General features: G+C 43.7%; 1 protein-coding gene across 1 annotated transcript in view; it reads right to left on the reverse strand.

The window, feature by feature from the left end:
• Positions 1-21,243, reverse strand: part of PRKDC (protein kinase, DNA-activated, catalytic subunit) — a 163,241-nt gene that overhangs the window by 109,714 nt on the left and 32,284 nt on the right. Inside the window, exons 22-27 of the mRNA XM_053558364.1 lie at positions 17,180-17,286; positions 14,379-14,469; positions 11,353-11,516; positions 9,186-9,338; positions 5,797-5,904; positions 2,252-2,478 (exon numbers count right to left, since the gene is read on the reverse strand). Of these exons, the coding sequence (XP_053414339.1) occupies positions 2,252-2,478; positions 5,797-5,904; positions 9,186-9,338; positions 11,353-11,516; positions 14,379-14,469; positions 17,180-17,286 (850 nt within the window). The remainder of the gene's footprint in view (positions 1-2,251; positions 2,479-5,796; positions 5,905-9,185; positions 9,339-11,352; positions 11,517-14,378; positions 14,470-17,179; positions 17,287-21,243) is intronic.

Genomic DNA, 21,243 nt, shown 5'->3' on the forward strand with positions numbered 1-21,243 from the left:
GGCCACATCTATGGTGCATCTTACAATGGGTACAGGCGATTGCACTAATGTACACAGCTATGATTTAACAATAAAAAAAAAAAAGATGCAGAATTATGTTGTTTAGGCAATACCTGCATAGATAATGAAACCATAAAGAAAAGAAGGAAACGAGAAATACAAAAGTCAGGAGATGATCAGCTTGAGAGGAGGGAGGGAGACACAGTGTCAGGAGGTTTCTAGAATACTGGTAATAAGCTATTTCTTAACCTAGGGCATGGGGATGCAGGAACTTGTTTCATTATTATTATTCTATAAACTTTACACACGTTTCACACACTCCTCTATACATGTAAGTTTCACAATTTAAAAAACTAAAAAAGTAGTGGCCAGTTTGTCCCCTAGTGTAAATAGTGAAACTCTAGCCAGTCACTTTCCTCATACACGCACAGAGACTCCCATCCCTCTACCCGCCTAATGTTATAATTGATCTCTTCTTTGCCCCACTCCGTCTCTTGAGGAGCTGTTCTGAGCAAACCGCTTCCCTGTCTCTTGGGCCTCTGAAACAGCCCTTGCACGGATGCCCAGCTTGTCCTGCCCACTAAGGCCTGCTCTCCTGCAAGAGGGACTCTACCCACGCAGCTCCCCTCCCGCTATTCCAGGAACCCGCTGTCACTAGAGGTGGCCCTCGCTCCTCACCACAGCAGACAGGGTCCTCCTCACCAGCCTAACTGTACTTCCTTGTGAACATTAAACATGCTTCTCTCCTAAGACACCACCCTACCCTGTATCTGTCCCAACCCTCTGCCCAAATGCCTTGGCTGGTTTCCATCCATCCTTGAATCTCAGCTCAAATGTGAGCTCAACTAGGAGGCTCCCCTGACCTCCTCGGACTGGCCAGATACTCCTCCCCTGTGCTCCCCAAATCTTCTATGTTCATCCTTGTGGCAAGCACAAAAGTGGGGCGGTGTGATGTCTGTGTTTCTCTGGAGCGTCAAGCCCCTCAGAATCTGATTTGGAAAACCGAAGTGCAGAACCTATTCAAATTTTTAAAAAGTCAATCCTCAGCAACTTCAGTGGAGAGAAGACAATTTCAATCCAAAAATGTATGATTTAAATGCCAATATACCAAGAATAAAAGGCAATATTCATAACAAATCATCCATTTTAGAAGTCTCCTAGCTGTTTTTCTCAGAGCATGTGGTTAATCATATTGCACAGCTCTGGATGGAGAGCTATTTCTGCTAACAGTCTATTCAGTCTCCAGGAAAGGCATTTTCCAAAGTACATCAGCCCAACAGGAATAGGCAAAACACCCGCCAGAGATGTGCTGTTTGCACAAAAGATAAAAAGCGAAGCAGAAACACCGTGTCAGCACACATAAGGCATGCTAGAGTGCACACTGAATCACACACAAAAAAAGGCTATCAATTTTTTTTTTTTTTTGAAAGAGAGTCTCACAATGTTGTCCTGAGTAGAGTGCTGCGACGTCACAGCTCACAGCAACCTCCAACACTTGGGCTTAAGCAATTCTCTTCACTCAGCTTCCCAAGTAGCTGGGACTACTAGTGCCTGCCACAACAGCCAGCTAAGGATTATCAGATTTTTTTTTATTTTTTTGTGGTTTTTGGCCCGGGCTGGGTTTGAACCCACCACCTATGGCATATGGGACCAGCGCTCTACTCCTTGAGCCACAGGTGCCGCCCGGTTATCAGATTTTTAATGATATGGCAAAACTTTATCATTTCACATTTACTTACTGATTTATTTATTCATTTTGAGACACAGTCTCGCTTGTGCCTCTGGGTAGAGTGCCATGGCATCACAACTCACAGCAACCTTAAACTCTTGGGCTCAAGCAATTCTCTTGCCTCAGTCTCCCAAGGAGCTGGGACTACAGGTGCCCACAACAATGCCCAGCTATTTTTAGAGACAAGGTCTTGCTCTGGGTCAGGCTGGTCTCGAACTTGTGAGCTCAGGGCAATCTGCCTTGGCCTCCCAGAGTGCTGGGATCACAGGTATGAGCCATCGTGCCTGGCCTTCACATTTAATATTTTTTGCGTATTACTTTTTTTAAAATGTAAAATACTGAAACTGAAACCAACTTGGGTGAATTTGTTTCGATTAGTAAGAAATAAAGAATGCCAGGAGTGTGGTGTACCGCGGCAGCTATTGCGATCGCTGCAGCCTCAGTTGGCACGCTTCGTTTCTGAGTGCTCCGCAGAGGGTTACAGAGAGTCCTTCAGCTCTTCCCTGTCACTTGCTTACATACCTGAACTCCCGGTAGATATTATTAAAAGCCAGGGATGCTCCCAGCCTCTTGAAAGCATTGGGATGTAGCGCCAGGCTGTACAGCCGCTTGAAAAGTGATTTGGTGTTCACTGGACTCCTTTCCTGCTGCTGTGGTGTTGTCTGCTTAATGGACCACTTGAGGAATTCTCTAATACACCGACCACAAAAATCTCGTAAAGTGCTGTCAACAGGGTCTACAATTCCATCCTGAAACAAACAAAAAGGCCTTTATTGCACTAATGTTTTTCTTTCTTTGTTTTGTTTTATGTATGTATGTGTGTGTTTTGTTAATCAGGCCCAGGTGAGCCGGAGCACTAACCAGCGAGCCACGGTGCCCACTTTTTGTACTAACTTTTTTTGTGTGTGTGTGTTTTTTTTTTTGTACTAACTTTTATTTTATTTATTTATTTAGAGACAGAGTCTCACTGTGTCGCCCTTGGTAGAGTGCTGTGGCACCACAGCTCACAGCAACCTCCAAGAGAATTCTCCAAGAGAATCACTTGGGCTTAAGTGATTCTCTTGCCTCAGCCTCCCAAGTAGCTGGGACTATAGGCGCCCACCACAATGCCTGGCTATTTTTTTGTTGTTGTAGTTGTCATTCTTGTTTGGCAGGCCCAGGCTGGGTTCGAACCTGCCAGCTCTGGTGTATATGGCTGGCACCCGCCACAACACCCAGCTATTTTTTTGTTATAGTTTGGCCGGGGCCAGGTTTGAACCCGCCACCCTTGGTATATGGGGCTGGCGCTCTAACCACTGAGCCACAGGCGCCGACCCTGTACTAACTTTCATAACCATAAAATGACTGAATACCCTTGGTTTGCTTCTAAGCATAACTAGAGTATATTAAGAAAATTAATTTATAGCTCTAGACAAGAAAAAAATAAACACTAGTAAAAGTAATCTGATTGTAATCAAAATAGTAATCAAATCTAGGCTTAAATTACAATTTCCTTTTTACATAGTGAAAACACTTTTAAACAAATTTATAAACTGAATAAAATCCATGGAAAAGTTAGCAAATACTTTGTAACAACAGAACAGTGTTTCCTGTCCCTGAAGGAACAATGTCTCTATCATAAGGAATTCTGTAGTTGTCGATTCTTCCCCTAACAGCATCTCAGACGGTCTGTACAGTGAGGCTAAAGAGCATAAAACCCCTGGAAGTTCCAGGAAAACTGTATGGCTATAAAAAGAAAAAAACATATGTAAATATGGTTCTGAAAATTTAACTTTCTGGAAGAACATTCTACATAAAGGCATAGTCTCTAATTATGTGAAGAAAAGAGGTAAGGAAATTGGACCAATGATCACACAGAAAATTATTCTACTTAATGGTTGTTTCCCTCTACGCATTATTGCTTCTCATATCTATATAGCTTAACTTGAAAAAAACTACACTCAACACTGAAATAAGGGAATTCTGTCTAAGATGCCCTGTTATCCACTAGGATAGAGCTCCCGAAGGCAGCGTGAGGGAGGAATGTGGGGAGCAGCACAGCAGGGCGGGCAGTGTGCGGCCGGCCACAGGGAACTGGACTCCACCCGGACACGCCACTCTCTCCTGCCAGTGCTGTGCTGCCACCTGTTTTCCCTGCACCCTTTTTCTTTGACTGTCTCTTTCGACTTAGTCATTATCTCACCCGACTTCTTTCTGAAGCTCTTACTAAAGCTACTTATTACATTTAACTAACCATATTTAGTACAAGCAGGATTCACGAATAGACACTGCCAGGAACTAATCCAGCAACACGTGCAACAGTGTCACTTCCTAATGGATGATGTCAGTCACTCTGCACTGCCCGTGATAGGTGCCTGACCAGGGCAGCTCTGAGACTGGGAGGAGCCCTGTGACTCACCACACTGCCCTGCAGGCATAGCCAGGTCTGTCCCGGGCAGAAAGGGTGTGCAGCTGCCCCACACCCAACGCCCGCTTCTGCCCAACACCTCCCGGCCTCGTTTCCACAGTGCTCCTAAGCAACTGAAACTCAAAACAATCTGAGTCTTCCCAGACACAACACGTACCTTCACTTCCTTCTCTGGACCCTCTCATCAATGTCCCTGTTTCCTCTAGTTCATCTCAAACCTAACAGAAAGTGACACACGGATACAAACTGGGACTGATTTACAAAAATACAGAATGAAAGGATGTCTGTTTGGACAAACGTGGCATGCTTAAGTGGGGCTTTTGATTCTAAAGTGAATATATGACAAAATGATAGGCCAAAATAGTAAGTAAAGCCAAGTAAGATGACATTTAAAGAAATCTAATGTAAAGTTATTTGTACAAGTTCAGAACCCATAAAATAATTGTCAAAAGACACTACCAGTTACACAACTAAAAAAATGTTATCTATTAAAAAAAGAAAAGACGGCCAGGTGTGGTGGCTCACGCCTGTAATCCCAGCACTTGGGAGTCCGAGGCAGGTGAATTGTTTGAGCTCACGAGTTCAAGACCAGCCTGAGCCAGAATGAGATCTTGCCTCTAAAAATAGCTGGGCAGCTCGGCACCTGTAGCTCAAGGGTCAGCGCCAGCCACATACACCAGAGCTGATAGGTTCGAAACCAGCCCGGGCCTGCCAAACAATAATGACAACCATAACCAAAAAACAGTCAGGCACCTGTAGTCCCAGCTACTTGGGAGGCCGAGGCCGAGGCAAGAGAATCCCTTAAGCCCAGGAGCAGGAGGTTGCTGTGAGCTGTGATGCCACGGCACTCTACCCAGGGCAACAGCTTGAGACTCTGTCTCAAAAAAATAAAATAAATAAAATAAAAATAGCTGGGTGTTGTGGTGGGCCCTGTAGTCCCAGCTACTCGAGAGGCCAAGGCCAGTGAATCGGTTGAGCCCAAGAATTGGAGGTTGCTATGAGCTATGATGCCAAAGTACTCTACTGAGAGTGAAAAAAGTGAGACTCTGTCTCAAAAAAAAAAAAAAAAAAAGAAAGAAAGTAAAAGAGACTACAGGTGAGCCAACCTCAGCCTCTGCCTCAGGGAGTCAGGGCCACCCCCTTAACCCCTCACGAGTCCCAGAACAGCTACATGCGAAAGGCAAGCTCCTGTTTCCAGCGCACTTCTGTTGTTTAATGTGAGTGCAGGAGAAAACTGGCTCTGTTCAAACTTTCCTTTATCTTTAAATTAAGCATGGTACTACAAGCGATTTGTGACTAAAAAGAGTTATCGTAACTCTGATAAAAGTCTAAGAACATTCAACCTCAACATACACACACACCCGCATTAAAGTAGATAAAATCTGTCACATTCATAGCCATCCTCCCAGAAAAGAGAACAAAACAAAAACACGTGAACTACCACTTAGTTGTGGACATTGAAAAGTATTACTTTAGTAAGTAAACATGGCATTGTGTTCATCATAATGGCATTTCACAAATAAAACAAAAAGACAAAATGATCCAGCTCAGACGCTACACTTCGGTATCCTGACAGGTAACTTTATTCTTAAAGCTCTAAATACACATCAAGTATGACCAATCAATGGAAAGAGCAAGAAGAAAATTAATTGCTACTCACCAATATGGCTTCTAGCAAGGCGACAGTGTCCTGACTTTCAAACTTCTTATTATTCGTGAACCAGTGGATCAGCTGCATCACTAGTGGCTCATACAGCTGCCTTGTCACCTGCGGAGACAACGCCGTCAGAGCGTGCCCCCTTCATGCCTCAGCGACCACTCTGGGAGAGGCCACGGAGGCGGCATGAGCAGCAGGACAAGCTTACGCAGTGCTACCATCCCGGTCTTGTTAGCTTCCTTTTCTACTTTAGTTCTATGATGAAGAGGACCGAAAAGTAAAACGTACATAATAAAGCTCACTGTTCCTCTAAGGAAGAGGACAGTTTAGGGTAGATATTGGTGGGTTTCTAATACTCTTCTTTATTAACTTGATCTTGAACACTCACACAATGGTTCTCTGGTTAGAGGTTGCCCTTATCCAACTACAAATAAGCAAATAATGACCCCCTCCCAATGGTTCCCCCACATCCCAAATGCCACTCTTGTACTGACAAAAGATAAAACCCATCCAATTAGCAGATACCACACTCTGCACAAACAGAAACACTTCTGAATGCTATATTTCTATTTTTTCCAAACAGAACAAAACATATATGCACGTGCCAAGCTGTGTTTTCAGAAAGGTCTGGGGTATATTCAAAAAGCTTCCCTGGTGATAAGAGCAGCGTTGCCTGGGAGGGAGTGTGGGGAAGGGGTGGTACGAGAGTCCACTTCCAGCTCCATATACCTTCATGTTAACTATGTTATCAGTGAAAAAGATCTAAAGACATGCAGACATTAAATTATTCTTTTTTTTTTTTTTTAATTTGGTCGGGGCTGGGTTTGAACCCGCAACCTCTGGCATATGGGACCGGCGCCCTACCCGCTGAGCCACAGGCGCCGCCCAATTATTCTATTTTTTTAATAGTTTTCCTCCTAACTTTCTATTTGTAATTTGTTCTTTTATATGTCACAAAGACTCTCCCTTGACCGAGTGAGGCTCCTCTGAACTCTTCTCAAGAGTTCTTTTGGTCTCCCACCTTCATCTCTGTTTAATCCAGTTTTAGCAAGAACTCTGTTCGGCCTTTACACTTCATGTGGCCCCTTCATAGTGTCTGCTAGGGCAAGACTCTCTTCAGTACGCTGCTCCTTCAAGATCTGTCTTTGTTAAGATGAAGCAATTATTCCTTCAGATTTTTTCTTCTATTTTTGAGATAGGGTCTTGCTCTGTTCCCTGGGCTAGAGTGCCATGGCATCATCACAGCTCACCATAACCTCAAATTCCTGGGCTCAGGTCATCCTCTTGTCTCACCCTCCCAAAGAGCTGGGTCTAGTGGCATGTGCCATCATGCCCATCTGATTTTTCTATTTTTTTTTAGATAGGATCTTGCTATGTTGTCCTGGCTGGTCTGCAACTACTAGCCTCAAGTAATCCTTTTGCTTCTCAAAGTGCCAGGATTATGGGTAAGTGCCACAACACCTGGCCTACTTTATTAGTTCTCACTGGATTTAAAAAGTTATATCCAAAGTATCATTTCTCCTTCCTGATATTTATTCTTCCATCACTTTCTACTCTCACAGTGTGGACTGAAACCTCCTGAATCACCAGTGGTGCCCATGCCCTAACCTAATAGCCAGCTGACCACTGTCCTTTGACTGCCCTCCATGCATGGAGAGCCGAGCCGAGTGGGTACTGGAGACGGAGCAGAGGGCACCAGGCTCTTTGACTGCCCTCGGGGCTCTCGCAGCCTGTGAGAAACTTAGACGCTAGACTTGAAGGCCACCAACCTGGTCTCAACTGAAGCAGCACCTACTCCCACAACAGGTGCCACTCCCAGGGCTGGGGGCAGACACTCGAAGGAGCATGAGTGCTTTCCCGAGGATGATTTGGCTACAAGCTTAAGGCACATGTTCTTCATCATGTTAAAGATAATATCAGACTACTCCTAGATGACCAGGTGCTGTTAAATGACTAGTAAGCTTCTATGGAGAGGATCACTGCTTCTTTAAATCTATTTCTGTGGTAAATTTCCAGTTTTAACCATAAATCCTAATTAATCATAGTGCATCTTAACACATTGCTGGATTGTATTCATTCAAATACACTGAAGAATGTTCCATCTGTATTTATAAATGAGTTTTGTGTTTTGTTTTCTTTATGGGGGTAGCCCTGACATTAGGGCTATGCCAGTTTTATCAATGCTCTGGATTTCTATCTTTTTCTGCTTCATGGCAGCTGGGGACATTTGTTCATAAAGTCATTAGGAACGGGCCGCTTGCCATCATTTCCAGTCTCTTCCATGACTGCTGACCACAGTTATTCATTTCTTCTCTACTCTGTGAAAGGCTGAGTCCATCCATTAGAGGGCAATAGCTAACTTACCTCTATACAAATATAGACTCTCAGTAACTGTAACACAACAGAAATCCCCAAACTCAGAGGCACTAAGAACAACACCTATAGGCATTCAAACCAGTTGTTCATTTGTACAAATGAGGCCTATAGGCCTTGTATATTTTCCAAACAAAAACTGGACAACACAATACTGTTCTGTTACCTAACTTACGTCTACAAACATCACACACTTCCTTCTCAGTATTTCTCACGGTTGTGCCTAAAATAACTGAAACCAATGTGGGTGAATTATTTTGATTAGTAAGAAACAAAGAATGCCCAGGTGCGTGCGGATATCCTAACAGTTGTGATCCCTGCAGCCTCAAACGGCAACAGAAGCTTCACTGTCAAAGGGTTAAAAGATGCAGAGAGAACTTTCAGAAATCCATGTTCCCAGCTCAGGTACCTGAGCAATTAAATCAGAGCACGTGGGGTAATAGCTGGGAAGAATAATTTTTTAAAAGACCCCCAGGTATGCTGGTCACGGTGGCTCACACCTGTAATCCCAGCACTTAAGAGGCTGAGGCGGGTGGACTGCCTGAGCTCATGGGTTTGAGACCAGCCTGAGCCAGAGCGAGATTCTGTCTCAAAAAAAATAGCCAGGCGTTGTGGTGGGCACCAGTAGTCCCAACTAATTGGGAGGCTGAGGCAGGAGGATCACTTGACCCCAAGAGTTTGAGGTTTCTGTGAGCTGTGATGCCAGAGCACTCTACTGAGGGTGACAAAAAAAAAAAAAAAAAGAATCCTCAGGTGACATCAACATGCAGCAAGCTGTGCTGATCCCTGAGCTGAACCAAATTTTAAAAAAGATTTTTGAGGACTCTGAGCCTACCCTGCCCTGGCAATAGAGGTCCGTTCACTATCTATGGCAAATGTATCCCATTTTGTAAACCTTCTTACTCTGTAAATCTATCTTTATCTTTCTTGATAAACTTTGTTTCATGCTTGCCTTAAATATATATATATGTATATATATATTTTTTGCAACTATTTCAAATTTACAATCATTCCCTTACCTGATCTACATCACAGGCGAGACGAAGCAGCACAGGAAAAGTCCGCTTATAAAGCTGGTACATGGGAGGAGCCCCCTGATCCCCTTCAGGCATTTGGGTAGCTTTGCCCAGCAGAAACATAACCATGCTGTGTAACAGTTCACAAGCTGCAACCTTAAGTAGGCCAGGAGATCAACAGGTTTAAGTTATCATGTTGATGGCAAGAGAAGACTACTCTGAAATGTTACTTACCCTAGTCCTATAAGAAGAAAAACTTTTACTGAAGGAAATTATCATATAACCCAAATATAAATGAACTAAAAGTAGCACTTCTTATACAAAATTAATGCCTCTGTTCACGTTGCTCTTTAGCTAAGAGTTAAGAATTGAAATTTAAGAACTTCTGACATTGGTACTGATATATTCTTAAGACATACATTTCAGGCCCGGCACAGTGGCTCACACCTGTAATCACAGCACTCGGGGGCAGAGACGGGTGAACTGCTCGAGTTCAAGAGTTCGAGACCAGCCTGAGCAAGAGCAAGACCCATCTCTAAAAAACAGCTGGGTGCTGTGGTGGGCACCTGTAGTCCCAGTTACTCGGGAGGCTGAGGCAAGAGAATCACTGGAGCCCAAGAGTTTGAGGGTGCTGTGAGCTATGAGGCCATGGCACTCTACTGAGGGCATCAAAGTGAGATAACGTCTCAAAAAAAAAAAAAGAAATACATTTCAATGCTGTCTCAGTACAGAACTATACATACAGCCTGCGCAATCTGTCAGCACATTTTCAACTATCACTTTTAGTAACAGAATCTGTGAAGCACTGTGGAAACTGGTAATACAGGCATGCCTCATTTTATGGTGCCTTATCTTACCGCCCTTCACAGATAATGTGTTAACAGATGGAAGGTTTGCTGGCAAACCTGCATCAAGCAAATCTACAAGCACATCTCACCAGCAGCATGTGCTCACCTACCCTGTTTCCCCGAAAATAAGACCTACTCACAGGAAAGATAAGACGTCCCCTAAAAATAAGATCTAGCGCATCTTTGGGAGCACACCTTAAAATAAGACACTGTCTTATTTTCGGGGAAACAGGGTAGTTAGCATTTCATTAGCACTAATTTTTTTTTTTTTTTTTTTTTTGAGACAGAGTCTCACTTTGTCGCCCCCAGTAGAGTGCTCTGGTGTCATAGCTCACAGCAATCTCAAACTCTTGGGCTCAAGCAATTATCTTATGTCAGTCTCCCGCATACGCACCTGGCTATTTTTAGAAATGGGGGCTTCCTCTTGCTCAGGCTGGTCTCGAACCAGTGAGCTCAGGCAATCCACAAGCCTTGGCCTCCCAGAGTGCTGGGATTACGGGTGTGAGCCACCGCGCCTGGCCCTAGCACTAATTTTTAATTAAGGTATGTAGTACATTGTGTTTTAGACATAATGCTACTACACGCTTAATAGACTATAGCATAAAGGTAACAACTAAAAAACTCATATGATGTGCTTTATTTCGATGTTTGCTTTATTGCTCTGATCTGCTATTCCAGAACCTGAAATATCTCTGAGGTATGCTTGCATTAAAATTTGAGATTATGGGCGGCACCTGTGGCTCAGTTGGTAGGGTGCTGGTCCCATATACCAAGGGTGGCGGGTTCAAACCCGACCCCGGCCAAACTGCAACAACGACAACAAAAAAATATAGCCGGGCGTTGTGGCGGGCGCCTGTAGTCCCAGCTACTTGGGAAGCTGAGGCAAGAGAATCGCTTAAGCCCAGGAGTTGGAGGTTGCTGTGAGCTGTGTGACGCCACAGCACTCTACCGAGGGCCATAAAGTGAGACTGTCTCTACAAAAAAAAAAAAAAAAAAAATTTGAGATTATTTTCCTCATGGCCCAGAATGAAGTGCAGCACAAACTGAATATGACTTTAAATGCCTTTTGTACTACATTTTCTATTATGAAAAGCTTTTGGTATATTAATGCTTTGCCAAGCTAGCATATATTAAGGTAATTTATGCTTAACTTCTATTTATCAATAACACTGACTTCTAATAATGTGAGTTTTCTAATTACTATATTACAGAAAATAAAAAATTAATGATACTGCAATGGCTGAAATATATTTTCTATGTCCTAATGGATATACTTTTTAAAAGCAATAGGCTCTAAATAGTGAAATGAGAACTAAAAGCACCTTAGTTTGTCTGTCACTGGCTGTGAGAGCTAACTCTGTCACCCGCGGCAAGAGCACGTCCAGGTAGATGACGGGCTTCATCTCCCTGAAGGGCACGGCGAAGCTGAGCCTCTTCTCTCTGTCCCATGCCACACATTTCTTCATCATTTCATCTGAGGATGCAGCTGTTCACAAGATTTAAAGAGATTTGTACCGCCCCAAATTTTCCTAATTCCAACTGTTCCACATCTCATTAAGCCAGAGTGCTTTTATACTTTGAAATATATTTGATGAATATATTTGCCCACCTCTTATTTTAAAAATGCTTCAGACATGCAATTACAACATTAGGAATCCCTAGAACACTATTTCTAAATTTAATTTAAAATAAAACTATTTTAAAGTCTAACACACTCAAATGCTTAATAATCCAAATTCAGAGTTACTTAAGATATTTTGTGGACAAAGGGTAAATGAGCAATATTTTTATTAAAAATTTCCCACTTGGGGACTTGCTGTTGGCCTTCGGCGGCCCAGTGCTGCTTTGCAGTGAGAGCTGGAGGTAGGGGGTTGGACCTGGCCAGCAGGGCAGGAGAGGAGAGGAGGAGATGGCGATGGGAGTCATGACAGGTTGGGGAGGGCAGAAACTCCACTGCTCTCAACCCCCCATCGTCCAGAAAGTGTCAAGTGGGAGGAGGAGCAGTCTATCAAGAAATCTGCACTCTGTGGGGAGCAAGTCCACATCCTGGCTGTGAACTGAGTAAGGAAGTTTCCTGAAGGTTTCCCCTTGGATATCAACAACTATCTGGTTTACTACGACCTCCTCAGTGACCCTATCAACTGGTCAAAAACTGGGAGCCTGACAGCCACGTGTAGGGGACAGATCCTGGTCCTGTCCCCACTGCTGTCATTTCACCCTCCCTACACCACACTCTGCCAGACCCTGATGTCCTGAGCCATCAAAACTGCCGCCCTAGCTGGGAGGAGCTGCTGAAGGACTGAAGAGCGCAGTGCCTTGATCAGATTTATACTGGAATGAGAAGGTATATTAAGGTGTAGGATAGAAGGGGCTCAGATCAGGGCGATGAGATTGGCAAAGGTGACAGATCCTCATAGTGGCAGGCATGTGTGCTGGGCTTGCTATATAAAGAGCTTTTGGCCCAGACCCCGTGGGAACTCTGAGCAGCCTTGTTAAGATGTCAGCCTGGATCTCCAAGAGGGGCTCCCTGTAGAATCCCAGCTCCACCCAGACCCTCATATATCCCCGGTATCTAAGAATGCTAATGGAGCTTAGGGTCTGGCAGAAGGAGAGACAAAAATTAAACTACAGAGTTTGGGGTGGGGTGGGGTGGGGCAGAGTGGCAGCAGCCTTTGCACCTACTGGTGAGCCCCATGATTCATCTGACCTTTAACCTCTGCCTGTCCAAGAGAGAGAAGCCAAAGATAGCCTGACTTTGACCTTCCAGTTCTGCTCTGAAAAGTCAAGTTGGAGCCTAGAAGCCTAGATCCCTGAGTAGAGCCCAACATCAGGGTCACAGAGAGCTGGTGACAGCAGGCTACTGATTAACCTCTTGGACTTCACAGGGTCTGAAGTCCACTTCCAGAAACAGACCTAGCAGTGGTTCCCTGTCCACCCATCTCCTCTACAATGGCAGTGGGCCTTCATGGCTCTTTTCTCTCCTCTTGTCTCCTGGGTCCCAGCTTCGTGTCTGTCCTTGGGCCTGGCCTAAGCCAAAGACTGGACCCAGGGGAGGTGGCCCTATCTCCAGTCAGCAATGCTAGGTAGACAGGAATACATGGGTGTGGCGAAGGTTAGTTAACAAGGACTTAGCAGATGTCTGCTCTTCTGTGCCTGGCATGTGCGTGGGTGAAACAAGACACTATGGCAGAACCCTCGCCCTCAGACGGCTGAGAGCAAATAGGACCGTGAGGAGAGAGGGCAAGAACATTCTCACGCCCAACCGAACGTGGAGGTCAAAGAAAGAGAGCAGGCCACGAAAATACCAAGGAGGTAGTGCCCATAGCTCAGTGGTTATGGGGCCGGCCACATGTACCGAGGCTGGCAGGCTCAAGCCCAGTCTGGACCTGCTAAACAGCAATGACATTTGCAACCAAAAAATGGCCGGGCGTTGTGGCAGGCACCTGTAGTCCCAGCTACTTGGGAGGCTGAGGCAAGAGAATCGCTTAAGCCCAGGAGTAGAGGTTGCTATGAGCTGTGATTCCATGGCACTCTACTGAAGGTGACAAAGTAAGACCCCCAAAAACAAAAAAAACAAAAAATACTGTTTAAAACACTTTAAAATACAGACTCTAACTTCCTAAATAACCAAAAGTCACTAGTATATTTAACATCAAATTTCAAAAGTAAAAATACGAATAAATTTTTACTAATCAAAATGTTAATTTGCATAAAACAATCTAAATATATCCAAAATTAAGAATGTTAGATTTTAAAAAGATTAATTTTGAATTCTCCTAACAGTGAGGAATAGTGTCATCGCTTCGTGGCTTTTGGATAAGATCAAGTATAGACATGAAGGTCAAATGAGGTTCTGTTACAAAATGGAAAACATGCATAATAAATCAAGCTACAACACTTTTCCTGACAGTATAATAAATTGTTCCAATTACATGGATACAGACAAAGCATTTTATCAGGCAAAATGTTTTTTTTTTGAGACAGAGTCTCACTATGTTGCCCTCAGTAGAGTACTGTGCGTCACAGCTCACAGCAACCTCAAACTCTTGGGCTTAAGAAATTCTCTTGCCTCAGCTTCCCAAGTACGCCCAGGTTTTCTTTTTTTAGAGATGAGGTCTCACTCTGGCTCAGGCTGGCCTCAAACTCCTATGCTCAGGCAATCCACCCGCCTTGGCCTCCCAGAGTGCTAGGATTACAGGCGTGAGCCAGGCAAATGTTCTTTATAATCTTACTTAAAAATACGTAAATCACATATGGGAATGAGAACGTATAGACTATAATCCATTTATATCCAAATCAAAGTACAAATGTATCTACAGAAATTAATGTATTTTAAAGGTATGTTTACCTGTTGCGAGATTTTTGTTGATCCGCCCTCCCAGAGAGCCGAGCATTTGCACTACTCTAATCCTTACTCCTTCTAAGGACGGTGCTTCATTCTGCAAGTTTGAACAACAGTATAACTGTAATTACAAATGGGTCAGAAATTAAAGAGAAGAGGAAAAAAATCTATTTTACTACACTCTCTATTGTTGGTCTATTGTTTAATTATATCCTACATAGAAGTATTAATTTTATTGAAAATTTAGAAAAGCCCCATCCTTCCCAATTTTGCAGCTAGATGTCCATTTCCTAGGCCAGCAGTTCCAATCTTTTTGGCAGGATGCTTTACATTCTTAAGAAATATCAAGAACCCCCAAGAGCTATTTATATGGGTAATATTTATCAATATTAATCACATTAGAAATTCAAACTTAGAAATTATATAGCCATTTTACTGAAAATTGCTAAACCCATTAACTGTTAACAAATAGCATACTTTTATTAAAAAAAACTGTATTTTCCAAACAAAAACCCTCAGAAGAGTAGCCTTGTTTCTCACTAGTGCAGACTCCATTAGTCTGGCTCACTGGCAGATGGCTCTGGCAGTATCGGGGCTTGGGCCTCACACGGACACGTAGTTGGAAGAGGGAAAGGTATTTAGGCAGTCTTTTTAGATAATTGTGGTTATTCTTCTTTGATGTCATACCAAAACTGAACCAGTGGCAGTTACACTGTGGAAGCTGAACTCTTAGCCATAAACCGTATATACTCTATTATGTTAAAATCCACTTATCTTGCACTTCAAATGGATTTTTCACTCACACATGGTTTGGCGACATCATGTATTACTCATCTGAAAACACTAGTTCCTAGATTATGCAGCTCTTCCAAGTGTGGACACTTTTCATTCCATATGCAAAAAAGATTTGTAAATAGCACTACTAATCTCACTGGAAAAATCTTTTAAGTAACAAAAGTTGTCAATATGATTGCTACAAGTTTTCAAAAATTTTACCTTTTGCTTAAGAACTTGAATTTTACCATTGGCAACAGAGGTTTCAGAGGTTTTTCTTGAAGTGGCAGGCTCATTGTAAAGAAATGTCTGCCAGACAGCCAGGACTGAGAACCACAGTGTGTCTGTCACTTGTCATGTCAAGTGAAAATGGTGTCTGTGGCTTGGCACCCATGGCTCAGTGAGTAGGGCGCCAGCCACATACACCAAGTGGGTGTATGTGGGTGCAAGCCCAGCCACAGCCTGCTGGACAATAACGACTGCAACCAAAAAAACAATAGCTGGGCACTGTGGCAGGTGCCTATAGTCCCAGCTACTCAGGAGGTGGAGGCAAGAGAGTTGCTTAAGCCCAGTTTGAGGTTGCTGTGTGCTGTGATGCCACAGCACTCTGCCAAGGGCGACACAATGAGACTCTGTCCAAAATAAATAAATAAAAAATATGGTGTCCATGAAGAAAGTGGCTATATCCGCTCCCAGGTTAAGTGTCACAGCACTTTCCCCCAGAAGCTATCATACTGCATGAGGGTTTACCACACAGCACATGAAAACACCTGTGCTCAGGGTCAAATACCAGGAAAATGCTACGGGACCTAGTGTTCCCCGTCATTATATCCTGGCCTTGTACCCAGAAGCCCCCAGAGGCCCACATTTAGAGCTCCACGGTCCTAAGGAATTGGCATTGTATATCTGTAAAGAAATTTTATTTGCAAAATTAGAGATATGCTCAAGCAAGTTTATCTAAGTTTACGTGTGATGAAATTATAGGACAATTTCAGACCACCATTCAATTCATTCAATTTTGTCAATCAAAAACTGTCAAAAATAATGAGGTGGGAAGAATTGATCTTCAAATCCGTATCACCAGTTTTAGACAGCAAGTTTTTCAAATTTTAATTTTTACTTCGTACCAAAAACTGGTATTTTCCCTATTCTAATTCAGTTTTCTCTATTTAAATCTTTTTTTCCAATTATATCAGATGGCTCACATCAAAAAAATTGGCCTCAAGAAATTATCACCGAAAGACTGTAGCATGAATTGAAATATGATACATTTAAGAGTGAATCAGTAAACGAAACTCTTACATGTCATCAGTATTCTCACTTGTTTGTTGAATAGGAACCATTTTACCTTTTATTGTCCACTAAATACATTTAAGGGAAGGGACAAATAGGGAAAGAAGATTAAAACAATAAACCAACTAGTTAATGTAGTTTGTATTTTATTTTATTTATTTATTTATATATTTTTTAATATATAAATTAAAAAACTTATTGCCCTCGGTAGAGTGCCACGGCATAGCTCACAGCAACTTCCAAGTCCTGGGCTTAGGCAATTCTCTTGTCTCCCAAGTAGATGGGACTACAGGCACCCGCCAAAACACCCAGCTTTTTTTTGTTGCAGTTTGGTTGGGGCTGGGTTTGAGCCTGCCACCCTGGGTATATGGGGCCAGTGCCCTACCCACCGAGCCACAGGCGCTGCCCAACAGTTTGTATTTTAATTGCTAAAAATCCAGTGAAACTCCATAGTTGACCCCCTCCCTACACTGAACCTCCGTAAGTTGACCTGATTCTCACAGACCAGATATGCCCATGTGTGCGTGTCAGCACAGCAGGCCCAGCTCCCTGTGCTGACCACATGTTACAGTCCCTCAGACAGTCAACTTACTCCTGTGTGTTGAAATTGCTTCTAGATTGTACTCTTAATTTGTATGCAAAAATAAGTAACATTTTAAATGAAAATTTTTACTTTCTATAAGTGTTACAATCTGTTCTCTGAGTTATTTAAGGTAAAGAAATTACAAAGGGTTTCTTACCAGTGATGTGTTCTTTGTCCTTTTCAGGTGCTTTAACACAGCTTTTGTAAATCCCTTCTGGGCAGCCTGAGAGAGTGCTGACAACTCCCAGCTATTCTTGGTCTCATCTATCAATAACAAACAAACATCAGTTGTTTTGTTTATTTATTCATTTATTTATTTATTTGAGACAGTGTCTCGCTTTCTTGACCCGGGTAGAGTGCCGTGCTCTCAGAGCAACCTCAAACTCTTGGGCTCGAGTGAATCCTCCTGCCTCAGCCTCCCACATAGCTGGGACTACAGGTGCCTGCCACAACACACAGTTATTTTTTTTAGAGATGGGGTCTCAACTCTTGCTCAGGCTGGTCTTGAACTCCTGAGCTCAGGTAATCCACCCATCTTGGCCTCCCAGAATGCTGGGATTACAGGTGTGAGCCACTGTGCTAAGCCCATCGAACATCAGTTTTATTTATTTATTTGTTTATTTTGAGACAGAGCCTCAAGCTGTTGCCCTGGGTAGAGTGCCATGGCATCACAGCTCACACCAACCTCCAACTCCTGGGCTTAAGCGATTCTCTTGCCTCGGCCTCCCAAGTAGCTGGGACTACAGGTGCCCACCACAACGCCTGGCTATTTTTTGGTTGTAGTTGTCAGTGTTGTTTGGCAGTCCCAGGCTGGATTCGAACCCGCCAACTCTGGTGTATGTGGCTGGCGCCTCAGCTGCCTGAGCTACAGGTGCCAAGCCCAAACATCAGTTTTAAATAGCATTCATTACTTGATAAATATCAGGAAGAACACATTACACTGACAAATAGAAACACTGAAATCCTAATTTAAAATCATTAAGTTTCCAGAACAAAAAATATTAACAGTGGCTGTCCTGTTTTTAAACACCATCATCTGCCAAATGAGCAGGGCTCCCTAGAGAGGTGGCTGATCACATCAGGGCTTGATGGAGCCACACGTGGAAGAGCAGGGTCCTGGTGAAGCAGGGCAGGGCCCACACCGCACACTCAGACCTGGGCAACCTGCACATGAACACCAGACCACTGAGCAAGGAAAGAATCCTCAAGTCCCTAATAATACAGATTAATAAACAGAAGGAAAGGGAAAGTTATTTCTTATAGTAGAATGCCAACCAGGATGAAGGAAATGATGAAGGTAGAAAAATCACCATGTTGTGAAAACCACAGAGAGTTATAACGAGTAATAACTGATTCAGGAGGAATTATTGATGCACTCTAAAAGTATTATGGTGAAAGTTCAAAAAACAAGAATATCTAGTCTTAGAATATTCCCCTAGAAGTTACTTTTATTTTGCAGTTTTTGGTCGGGGCTGGGTTTGAACCCGCCATCTCCGGCATATGGGGCTGGCGCCCTACTCCTTTGAGGCACAGGCACAGCCCAAAGTTACTTTATTTTTTTAAGCAATCATAAACTTACAGAAAACCTGGGCATTTACCACGAGACTTCTCTCCTGAAGTACTGGAGGGAAGTCCCTAACCTGATGCCCTAGCACCCCGAGTGCTTCAGCATGCACTTCCCAAACAGGGACACTCTCCCCCGTCACAGCCATGCTACTGTCCACATCAGGACACCAACATGAGACAGTGCAGCCTCTGCTCCTCACAGGCACGCAGAGCTGACCTGTCCACATCAGGACACCAATGTGAGACAGTGCAGCCTCTGCTCCTCAGAGCCACGAGGAGCTGACCTGTCCAGACACCAACATGAGATAGTTGTAGCCTCTGCCCCTCAAAGCCACGCAGAGCTGACTTGTCCAGATACCAGCGTGAGACAGTGCAGCCCCTGCTCCTCAGAGCCACACAGAGCTGACTTGTCTAGACACCAGCGTGAGACAGTGCAGCCTCTGCTCCTCAGAGCCACGAGGAGATGATCTGTCTGGACACCAACGTGAGATAGTGTAGCCTCTGCCCCTCAAAGCCACGCAGAGCTGCTTGTCCAGACACCAGCGTGAGACAATGCAGCCTCTGCTCCTCAGAGCCACGAGGAGTTGACCTGTCCAGACACCAGTGTGAGATAGTGTAGCATCTGCCCCTCAAAGCCACGCAGAGCTGACCTGTCCAGACACCAACATGAGACAGTGTAGCCTCTGCCCCTCAGAGCCACGCAGAACTGACCTGTCCAGACACCAGCGTGAGACAGTGCAGCCTCTGCTCCTCAGAGACACGTAGAGCTGACCTGTCTACATCAGGACACCAACATGAGTCAGTGCAATGTGAAATGATAAGGCTTTGCTGTATCATTAAAAATCTGATAATCCTTAGCTTGGGAGGCTGAGGCAAGAGAATCGCTTGAGCCCAAGATTTTGAGGTTGCTGTGAGCTGGGACATCACAGCACACTACTGAGGGTGACACAGTGAGACTCTGTCTCAAAAAACAAAAATACAAAAACAGTCCTTGTCTTTATTTATTTATTTGGGAGACAGAGTCTTAGTCTGTCACCCTTAGTAGAGTGCTGTGGTGTCACAGCTCACAGAAACCTCAAACTCTTGGGCTCAAACGATTTTCTTGCCTCAGCCTCCCATGTAGCTGGGACTACAGGTGCCCGCCACAACGCCCTGCTATTTTTGGAGACAAGGTCTTGCAAGCTCTGGCTCAGGCTGGTCTTGAATCTGTGATCTTAGACAATCCACTGCCTTGGCCTCCCAGAGTGCTAAGATTACAGGTGTGAGCCACCGCACCCGGTCCTAGTACTTGTCTTTAAAATGATGAATTTTCATTTGTCATCTATTAATAATTTTTCTTACTTTCTGCTTTTCTTTACTGTCAAATGACCTAGAGTATATACCTCTTTATCAATGTGCAAATCCTTTGCTTAAAATAATCCAATCTTTTATTAATTTAAAACAAATAAACCTGTACAGTGAGTTTTATTTCAAAAAAGGGAAATAAATGTACTAAAAAGATAATTGGTATAAGAGAGATATTCTTTATTTTTAGAGACAGAGTCTCAGTTTATCGCCCTCGGTAGAGTGCCGTGCTGTCACAGCTCACAGCATCCTCCAGCTCCTGGGCTTAGGCCATTCTCTTGCCTCAGCCTCCTGACTAGCAATACTTGTACCTACGCAGATAGTTTTTTCCCTTTGGGTCTTTTTCTAAACCCATTTCTTCTATGATTTTTTTTTTTTTTTTTTATTTCCCAACTGGCTACCATCAGACCTTCATCAGTTACATTTTAAAAACCGACAAAAATTGGGTGGCGCCTGTGGCTCAGTCGGTAGGGCGCCAGCCCTATGTACTGAGGGTGGCGGGTTCAAACCCGGCCCCGGCCAAACTGCAACCAAAAAATAGCTGGGCGTTGTGGCGGGCGCCTGTAGTCCCAGCTACTCGGGAGGCTGAGGCAAGAGAATCGCTTAAGCCCAGGAGTTGGAGGTTGCTGTGAGCTGTGTGAGGCCACGGCACTCTACCGAGGGCCAAAGACTCTGTCTCTACAAAAAAAAAAAAAAACGACAAAAATCAAGTGAAATTAGGTCAAAACACAAAACTGCTATGCAATTTTCTGATGGTTTTACTTCCTCATTGATTTATTCAACAAAAGTTTATTTATTTATTTTTTGTTTGTTTTGTTTGAGACAAAGTCTCACTATGTCGCCTTTGGTAAAGTGCTGTAGCATCACACCTCACAGCAACCTCAAACTCTTGGACTTAAGGGATTCTCTTGCCTCAGCCTCCCAAGTAGCTGGGACTACAGGCGCCCACAACACCTGGCTATTTTTTTGTGCAGTTATCATTATTGTTTAGCAGGCCCGGGCCAAGTTCAAGCCTGCCAGCCTCGGTGCATATGGCTGGCGCCCTACTCACCGAGCTACGGGTGCCGAGCCTCAACAAAAGTTTTTCATAAGGCAATGTATTAGGAACCAGAAAGCATTCAAGATATTTACTATAGAGTCCTGCCCTTGAAGATTTTATAAATCCTAGTAGGATACAAGTGAACAAAAGGAAAAATAGTTTTAATGCATGGATTATATTTCTTATCAGACCAAATATATTGAGATGAATTGGGGAGATAACAAAAATTCCAATCAAACATATTTTGAACATGTTGGGTACAAATTTCAGAA

This window comes from Nycticebus coucang, chromosome 13 (genome assembly GCF_027406575.1).
Source record: "Nycticebus coucang isolate mNycCou1 chromosome 13, mNycCou1.pri, whole genome shotgun sequence".
NCBI classification, from domain to species: Eukaryota; Metazoa; Chordata; class Mammalia; order Primates; family Lorisidae; genus Nycticebus; species Nycticebus coucang.